We start from the raw sequence: 9925 nt of genomic DNA, 5'->3' as shown, positions 1-9925 counted from the left end.
ACACTAAAATATAATTAAGTTACAACATTCTTTTGTATATATCTCAAAGTCAATTTGCCGTACCTGATTTAGCACTTCTGCTGTGGAGTATGTTCATCTCTTATTGTCTAAGATCAGAAATGGCATCCTTCTTTCAAAGGAAGATGAGAATTAAGTTTGACAAATAAAGATATAAATGTACCTGCTCCAGCATAGATAAATTGAATCAATAATATTGCAGTTTTTATTTAAGTAGACATCTTAAAAAAATTACAACACAATATAGTTACAGAAAATATCAACGTCATCCACCGTAATTTATGCCCCCCCCCCCCCCCCCCGACATTTACAATTGCATTCATTTCAGTTAAATGGGTGCTATTTTAGTAAATAAAACACATATACTACATGTTTCATTGAGAAAATCAACTTTTAAACTTTGACCAGTATTATTTGAACTCTGACAGTACCATATCTATACTGTCGATTTTAGCCTAAGACTCCTTCACTCTAGGTTGAAAAGAGTCATAACTCTTTCATTATTTACAATGAGCGCTCTGAACTTTAACAAAAGTAACCTCCCCAAACATCAATATCAGTGTATAAAAGGTACTTTTACAATAAATTAATGAACTGTATTCTATAAAGTATGAACAGAATTATCAAAATCTTACTAGTATTTTATATTTTAATCATTTATACATGTATACCACCAAATAAAAATATGAAGAGTTTATATGATGCACACATGGAAGGATCAGGAATAAAGTCAGCTTTTTAAAAAAAAAAATTCTTTATAGTTAAAATCAGAATTTAAAAGGCATCATGAAATTCATGAAGTATTAAAGTTTTTCACTAATATTATCTGCTACTTTGAACACCTCATTTCTTGTGTTGTTTCTTCTTCTTTCTTTTCTTTTTCCTTTCTCTTTCAGAATCAGAACTGTCTGATGATGATGATGACGACGACGATGATGACGAGTCACTGTCAGATGATGATGATGATGATGATGACGATGAGGAAGACGATGATGACCCTGAGCTGGAATCCTCATCTGAGGAGTCAGAGCTGGAATCACTAGAGGACGAACTCGAAGAGGAACTGACTGACCTGTGTGTGTCAAAGAAATACATGTATCATTATTATTATAATATACTGCATTTATAAAACACCTTATCTAATTATGTAATTACCCTAGAGCACTTAAACATGTAAAATAAATACAATACAAAACGAAGAAAATCAAATAAATCAAAAGGACATAAAAATAGTAGCAAACTAAAAATCAAATAGGAATTAAAAGTGAAGGATTTTTTTTCTTCATTTTTTTAGAATCAACTTGATGCCGAATTATTATATTGTAAATCAAAAGCAAATTTATAAAGATGTATTTTTAGCTTGCACTTATGTTGGTTAAAAACCTGTTTTTCTCTTTATTTCTACAATGTTGGCATATAGCCATATAAATATTACTAAAAAATTTAAATGATGATAAAATGTATATAATAAACTTCTGAATCACACAGGTTCTCATTTTTGCAACTAAAGTACCTTGTACACTAATTTATACATGGTTGTAATCAAATCTAGGAGATATTGTGTACCTTCTTCTTTTCTTCTTTTTTGAATCCTTCTTTTTCTGTTGTATTGATGTGCAAATATTCCTGTAAATACAACAGCTCATTACATAGTCATGTGTTGACACAGCATGGTGCATGTATTCACTAAATCACTTTCAAATATTATACAAATGTAATCCTTCTATGAGGTTAATCCATGGATATATCAACTTCACAGAAAGGCTATCGACTGAGTTTGAAGTGCAAAGTCAATATGCTTTTATTATATTTTCTATAAAATAAATAAGATACAAAAAATTCATCACATTAGAATTTGTAAGTTTTAAAGAATATTCACCACTATAACTCATCTTTGGATTTTCTCGGTGCTATTTTTAGTAACTCAAAAGAACATTGTTAAATATAATTTTTCACACATTTACAAAAACAATTCTATATATTGAGTATTATATGTAAAAATACTAATTTAAATTACAGAGAAAAAACACTTATAACAAAGTGTCAAGGATGAAAAAATTTGCTTCGTTATAAGCGTAATTTGTTATCCGTTAATAAAGTGTTCAATACATTTTTTAGTCAAGGGGAATGAAAATCACTTTGCTATAAGCATCAATTCATTATAAGCATGTTCCCTATAAGTGTGTTTTACAATATTGTATTTTGTCTAGCATTTCTTAATCTCCTTTAAGGTTTTGCCAAAGGTCAAGATGTCCAAAAATTTAATTTTGCAATAGCTCCAAAAGTATGTGAGGTATAAAGTTAAAACTTTTACAGTTTATAAATATATCATTGATTAACAGATAGCAAGTATCACTTGAAAACAAATATTTTTTAAAAAATATTTTTTGAGAAAAAAAGTTTCAAAAAAATTCGCATATTTTAAAAAAAATGCACCTGCTTAATTCTGTACTTTTAGTGAAAACCATCATTGCAGAAATAATATATGTTTATCAATGAAGGGCAAGTTGGACGTGAATGGTCTCTGAAAGGCTGTTATTGAAAGCATGGCATGTATAAAGACAAGACCCCTATAAAATCCGCCATTTGCAATGTACTTTCGGTTTCAAATCTTAACATTTGGACAAAATAAACAGGGAAATCAACTTTCCAGAGGCTGTCGAAGTCCAACTTGCCCTTCATTGATAAACATATATTGTTTCTGCAATGATGGCTTTCACTAAAAGTACGGAATTAGTTAGGTGTATTTTTTTAAAATATAAGCATTTTTTTAAAAGAATTTTTCTCGATAAATATTTTTTTTAAGTATTTGTTATCAAGTGATACTTTCTATCTGTTTATCAATGATATATTTATAAACTATAACAGTTTTAACGTTATCAACCACATAGTTTTGGAGCTATTGTAAAAATAAATTTTTGTACATGTTGACCTTTGGCAAAACCTTAAGTATTTACGGTACCTTTTATAGTAAGCTTAGTGCATCAGAACTTACAATAACTCTGCTTGCTTTTTTTCTTCATCCATCTTCATGCGTTTTGCCATTTCCTTTGTTCGTGACACTCTGTGGACATATTTTCGCTTTCCTGTACACTCGAATGTGAAGTGACCTTTCTGTAGACATTTCTGACAGGTAAAATTCTCTGCACTGGGCTGCCTAAAAGAAAATCCATTACACACAATGTACACTTTTAGCAAGAGCATCAGATAGCAATATGGTAGAAAATAACTTTTCATCAAAACACATTAAATATTGATCTAAAAGAGTAATGAGATTAATAACAAGTCCTAAATTAAACGAATGAATCAATAACTATTTCACTTACAGTAAATGCTTTATTTAAAGTTTAATTACTTCACTGTGTTTTTAAAAGGAGCAAAACTTTCACTTGCAGCTACCCCCATTAAAATAAACAAAATCATACATGCAGTACAATTAAGAAAAATGCCTACTGTAAATGTGGATATGTTTATCTGGATGGTTAATTCACTGGTTAACTTTTATAAATTTTGTGACCACAATTATTTGGGGCAAGAATAAATCCAACACAAAATGCCATCAATGAAATTGTAAATGATCGAACTATTTTCATAAAAATAAGCTCAATCGATTCAGGAGGTTCTGTTAACAAAAATTCCCTTTTTTAGTCTTCTTCAAGATAGTGTAGATCACCAATATTTTGCAATATCTTTTTTAACAAGATAGTTATTTGGTATTTTTTCAGCAAGAAAAAATTTTCATGTGGTATATAATCTTAAAGGATACTTTCATTTTCACTGTTCCCTACTTCCAAAACATTTCTAAACAATGATTCGATCGCATCAACATTTTGACTATCTGAGGTCTCAAAGTTTAAGAAAACATAGAATTTCACAAACAGTATCAAAATGTGCAGAAAAATTAAAGACTGTGAAAAGCAAAGTATACATTTCAGAGATAGTGATATAACATGATTGAAATTTGTTATACTAAGTGGACAAAAATTTGTGGGCCCCAAGTGGGCTGGTGAAACTTGTAAAGCAAGCCAGTTGCAACAGTTTCAAAAAGGGGGGGGGGGGGACTTCCCACAAGATATGACAAGCAAAAAAAAAAAATTAAAAATTAAAAAAAAACCCTTAACTGACCAAAAGTGCTAATTTACTGTCCAAATCCTGGCCCCTGGGTCATAAAACTTAGAAGTGCTCATTTTGATCTCAGTCTACAATATCTCTATCATTAATTCCTTTTGTGAAAAAGTGAGACCGAGGATATCAAAAGTGAGCACGTCTAAGTTTTATCACCACGTAGCCTTGAATTTGCCAGTGCTCGACCTTACAACATCAAAAAGTAAAGGAGGGGCAACCAGCATCTAAAGGAAAATAATTTACTATAGCAAAATACTATACTCAGAAAAAAGGGGGGACGTGCGGGTCCCCTCTGGACCCCCATGTTCTACGGGCCTGTAAAGTAAGAGGCCCACATTGCTCCTAAGTTTTTTAAAGTTATTTGAAACACTGCTAAGAGTGTATTGATTCTATTAGAATTGTCTAACTGCATTTTGAAACGGGCTCTCAACGCAGTGAGACAGCCTCACAGGGAGCTCCTACAAGTTAGAGTCTCAGTTAACATCCCTACGCTCCTTACAAACCTCGCCAAGTCAAAAGTATCTTGCCGTGAACCTCTAGCATGCTGGAGTACCTCAAAGGGGTAAGAAATCTCAAGAGAAAGAGGGGAAAGTGTAACAGTACACTTAGCTAAATTAAGGGATATATGTTGTATATCGTAACGCCACACTCCTACTAGCACCAGCTAGTGGGTTAACCCTTTAGCTTGGTCGGTGTGCTGATACAAATGTGAATCTTTTCAAACAGATTTATAGAGAATATATATAACACATAATCCACTAAATTCTCGATACAGCGGTGGATTTTAAATCTGAGTGCTGTAGTTCAAGCCAGTGTGGACACCCCCACAAGTCGTTCATATATAAATACAGTTCGTTAGTTTCACATTTTATATAGTTACGTTTAATATTATGTACATTACATATGTACAACTCCAAATAAAAACAAGAAAGAGGTCCAAGACGGCGCCCTCTCCTAACTGTGTTGTCTTAAGTTGTTAGTAAATGAATTTCCAATTTTTTCAGTTTTGATAGAACGTTCTGTATAGGTTTCTGTTTTCAAATAGGGAAAGCTATAACATGTATAAAGTAATATAAATTAAACACACCGTATGCATAACGTTGGTCATCTCAAACTTGTGGGTCATTATGTAAAAAGTTGAATTATTAAAAGTGGTTAGTTTGTTAAAAAAAAAACAAATAAAAAAAACGCTTTTAAAAACGAATTAAAAGACCACATTTAAGAAAAAAAAATAAAAGGAAAACTTACTTTTTTCTGAACGAAGGGGGTCTAGCACCGTAGGAAGCCATTTTGGGTCGGTAAATTCAAATCACCCTACGATATGGCAAAAATAATTCCGGAAATATATTTAAACATTTTTTATCCCCTGGAGATTTGAATAGAAATGCAAAAGACAAAAGACAAAAAAGAGGTACTTTTCCAAACATGCCCAAAGAGCCCTAAAAGTTGCCTTTTAAAAAATGTGAGGCCCGTTATCCAGGGACGTACATGCATACATGTACTAACCCTTAAACGTCCCTAGTCAACATTTCGCAAATTCTATGGTCGATGAAATGACCTTCTCAGCAAATACAGTCTATCAGTAAGTCGAATGTTGACTGACGTTTTTCATACAAATTGTTAGGCCATTATTTTCACAATGAAAAGTCATGATTTTTTCCGTTTGCCCAATCATGACAATTAGCACACAGCGAGTGTGACCGCTCGACAGGGGATACTTACTCCTCTATGACACATGATCCGCCTCTTACGTTATTAGAGGCCCGTGTTTGCTCTGCTCGCATGTAATTCCAGTGGACTTTGAGCTTGATTACTGTTCATTTCACCTGTTGTGTTTTCAGCACACAATAAAAATCGCACAATAGATACGTCACAATGGTTTTTGGTTGAAACTATTATCTTATCTTTCTTTTGTTTTATCGTAATCTTTCTTTTCTTTTCTTTCCCTAGCCCTAACACTGACATTTCATATTTGGATATTTTACTGATTATAGACGCTTATGACCTACTAACGTCTAAACTACATGTATATGACAAACGGGAGGACTTCCGAATCGGCTTTTCCATCGCCACTTTAATTCTTACATGTATTTTTGTAGTAATGTTCTAATATTGCCTGCACATTATGTTTAAGTCTCCCATATTATTCAGTACGTTAGAGCATTCTCCGAGTACGATCAACTTTCAAACAGAGGCAGGATACTGACAAATGAGATGGTGTTACAGGGCTCTCAACATTTCCAATCAAAGTCAGCCTTTCGAAAATTCATGGATCGTTATAAGAACCTTGTAAACAATTACACTTTTTTCTCTTTTTAATTTTGTAAGAATATACATTTTGTAATTTTAAAAACTTAATAACAAATTTACAAAAATCCGTAAAGGCCATACTTTTATTAATACGGAATATAATACAATAGAAGTGTCTTTAAAGACCAGGAAAAAATTACATGCATATTTGATCGGACGAATTTGATACATGTTCTGACAAATAAGGTAATAGTTCTGACAAGTTTGTCTTTGTTCGGATAGACAAGACATTAGAGTTTACAAATAAGTTCTTCCATCGAACAAAAATACCCTTAGAAGAAAGTAGATTAAGGTATGTCACTTGTTAGCTTTATAGTGAAGTTGGTCAGAACCTCTTATTTCAAAACTAATTTTTTTATAATTAATTTTTTTATTTTTATGAAATATTTAGTTTAAAAATGGAAATATTCAATTTTAAACTGCTCACAAAATCAAAAATAAACACGGTTTTCTTGTGGTGGAAGGATATTTAGAGAAAAAATTCTTCAAATCTACACATTTGTTAAATTTAATATCTTGGAACTTTAGCGCTACATATTTTTACTCAGATATTTTTTTTCTTTATTTCATTCTAAGAATATTAAATATAGGTTTCAATTGATATTTTTAGAAAAAAAATTACACATTCACTGATCAACCCAAGAAATAAATTAATGATAACATTTTTTTTCTAAACATCGCATATTTTGACCAATATCTCAAAATTTACATCACTGGCCCCGAATTTTTCTTTCATAATTTTAAACTACTCGATACTTCCAACCGATCAGCTTTTACATTGCAAGTCATAAAAAGCTTGATGCAAAAAAAAAAAATTATTCCCTATTTAGATTTTTAAAACCCCAATATGATATTTTTTCAGTGCAGAAAGGGCACACAATAATTTACGCGCATTAATTTGCAGGATTTTTTCAAATATTTTACCTAAAGTAAGATTATATTTATTATCATGATTACATCTAGTAAAATATTATAAAGTTTAAAGTGATTTAATCTATTTAACACTTTAAAAAAGGTCAAGTTAATTGTATATTTTTTTTCCTTCTCGAGAAACAAAGATCTAAATCACGCTGATAAATGTTCCTTAGATATGCCAGTGCAATGTCGAAAGTTGACGTAGTTTCCTTGAAATACATTTAACTTCTATTGGCTTTAAAAAATTCTATCTCCAGTATACGTTGGATTCAAACCTCATGGGTACTCAACCTCTTCCTTTTCTTGAGTGCTAAATGTCAATTAGAATGCGTTGAATACATTATAATTTTACCATATATTATATTCTATGCCTGTAAGTAGAGAAACAGACGCGTGTATGGGGTTGGGGATCTAATAAAGACTTTACTCATTGTACAAAAGAAGTGTCTCTAGACTAATTATTATGTCACTTGCACTAATATTCAATTTGAAACCCCTTGCCCATTTTTCAAGTACTTCCTTTAAATATTGGGATGCATTTTGTATAAAAAAGAGGGGAAACGAGTTTATTTGCTTTCTGTTTTATTGTTTCAAGAAAATTAAAGTAACATTTTCTTTTCAGTCACAACACCTGGAGCTATGCTATAAAGAGGAGTTAAGAATACTGTGATTCAGTAACCTTATACGAGGGACACTTTAGCCAATCATGCAGGTTCTCGGAGGATACAGATGGCAATTGTGAAGGGGACTCCAGGTGCCCGTTAAAATGGTCACGTATAACTGTAACTCACAAGTATTGTTTGTCAGGGGGAGAGGCGGTCGTGTGTCGGGCACGGACAGATGTCGAGGGGGCGCGCAAGGTCACGAAATCAGGAAGGACTTTTACAGTGAATAGTTCAGGTTATGTGCGGATGACAAGGGTCTCTGAAACCCCCTCTCTGGGTAAGTAATCAGTAAACTAAACTGTATATCTTGTTTTGACCTTTGATTAAATGGCATTTTATCATTATCGTCTTTTCACTTCTATGCAAGGAATACAACATTTTGTCGTATAACAATCGTTTTTTTTAAAATTATTTCCTATTTGATGATTTATCATAGTATGATAGTTCTTTTAAGAGAGCTATTCACATTAAGTTCATAGTTGGCTTAGTTAAAACACACAGCAAATATAAATAGATTTAAATAAGTCTTTTTGTAGCATATCCCAATTGAAGAGAATGTTATCTAATGTCTGATATAATATAACCATTAAAGTAAAGCTAAGGTTTCCTTGTTATGATGCATTGCTTTTATTTATATTGCAAAGGACAAGGTATGGTAACGGCCGAATCTGGCCCCTTAATTGATGTAAAAATCAGAATACAGTTAAAATTGTGATAGTTTGTAGTTAAGAACTTAAAATGATGCTTGTTTTAAAACCAGCACTAATTTTGATTCAAAGCTTACATGAAGGCCACAAGAGGGTGCAGAAGTGAGACATTTTCCAGAATTTCCTCAATTTTGGCCGAATATCGTCAAATTTGAGATACATTTCACTTTGGGAAACATAGAGCACAAGCTTGCCTATCTGAGATTTTAATACAGAAGAAGCATCTGATACTAGTGTATGAAGTATATCAATTTGGTAGATAGGCAAACTTGTGCTCTATGTTTTCTGAACTAAAATGTGCTGTAAAATCGATGAAAATTTGCATAAAAGTGAGAAAATTCGGAAATTTACATATTTTCTGACCTTCCTGTGACCTCTGTGTATCCCATAATTTAGAAACAATGCTCATTTTGTGGCAGAGATGACAACAGGTTTTTAATTGATAAACTGTTGTATCATTCTAAAAGACACCCCAAATCAGGGGCCAAAAGAGGTTCTTAGCCTATATCTTGTCCTTTCTAGCAGATTCAAGTTTATTTTTCCTTTATAATCTTTCTTGACTTTTTTTTCGTTCTTTAAAAATGATTTACAGTCGTACGAAAGAATTGTTTTAAGCATCATATATATATATCTATCTGAAGATAGAATGAAAGGCCTAAATCTTTACTGAGGTTTTTCGTGTTTTTCTTCTTTATTTATATATATATATATATATATATATATATATATATATATATATATATATATATATATATATATATATATATATATATATATATATATATATATAACAGTATACAAGCTCAAAAGTCCATTGAACAATACAAATTTTGGAGCCGAGCAAACATGGACCTCCAAAACATCAGAGGTGGGATCAGGTGCCATGGAGGATTGAGCATCCCCTGCCGACCGGTCACACCCGCCGTGTGTTCCTTATCATGATCGGGTAACAACGGAAAAATCCGTCGACAACTCAGTGTGTAAATAATGGCCTAACAGTTAGTATGAAAAAACGTCAGTAGCATTTGACTTAATGATAAATTGTATTTGCTGACAAGGTCATTGTATCGACCATATAACTTAGGAAATGACGACTTTAAACGAGACTGCTGATATTTTTGTTTCATCAACTTGTTTGTCAATAACTTACGTTTTAGAAATTGTTCATACATTTTAAAACAAAAA

At 31.9% G+C, this 9925-nt stretch overlaps 2 protein-coding genes across 2 annotated transcripts in view; one reads left to right on the top strand and one right to left on the bottom strand.

The window, feature by feature from the left end:
• Positions 1–209: 209 nt before the first annotated feature.
• Positions 210–5446, bottom strand: LOC133173189 (zinc finger CCHC domain-containing protein 10-like). The gene is made up of 4 exons (XM_061308141.1): positions 5392–5446; positions 3014–3175; positions 1585–1644; positions 210–1090 (listed from the first exon to the last, which is right to left on the bottom strand). The coding sequence occupies exons 1-4, from the start codon at positions 5430–5432 to the stop codon at positions 862–864; spliced, it is 492 nt and encodes a 163-aa protein (XP_061164125.1). The 5' UTR covers positions 5433–5446; the 3' UTR covers positions 210–861.
• Positions 5447–7996: 2550 nt separating this feature from the next.
• The window catches only part of LOC133173317 (neurogenic locus protein delta-like), a 60590-nt gene continuing 58661 nt past the window's right edge, over positions 7997–9925 (top strand). Inside the window, exon 1 of the mRNA XM_061308307.1 lies at positions 7997–8310. The gene's annotated coding sequence lies outside the window, so the exon portion shown is untranslated. The remainder of the gene's footprint in view (positions 8311–9925) is intronic.

The sequence above is a fragment of the Saccostrea echinata genome, unplaced genomic scaffold (genome assembly GCF_033153115.1).
Source record: "Saccostrea echinata isolate AGI-Se365-2 ecotype Australia unplaced genomic scaffold, CSIRO_AGI_Sech_v1 ptg000056l, whole genome shotgun sequence".
In the NCBI taxonomy this organism is placed as follows: domain Eukaryota; kingdom Metazoa; phylum Mollusca; class Bivalvia; order Ostreida; family Ostreidae; genus Saccostrea; species Saccostrea echinata.
Note: the sequence above shows the minus strand (reverse complement) of the source record. Positions and strands in the feature narration are given on the sequence as shown.

Excerpts from the sequence above, each read along its gene's own strand:
- LOC133173189 (XM_061308141.1), bottom strand. The coding sequence starts at position 5,432 with ATGGCTTCCTACGGTGCTAGACCCCCTTCGTTCAGAAAAAA. Across the intron at positions 1,645-3,013 it reads AAAAAGCAAGCAGAGTTATT|GAATATTTGCACATCAATAC; the intron begins GTAAGTTCTGAT and ends TTGTATTTACAG. Across the intron at positions 1,091-1,584 it reads AAAAAGAAGAAAAGAAGAAG|GTCAGTCAGTTCCTCTTCGA; the intron begins GTACACAATATC and ends TGACACACACAG.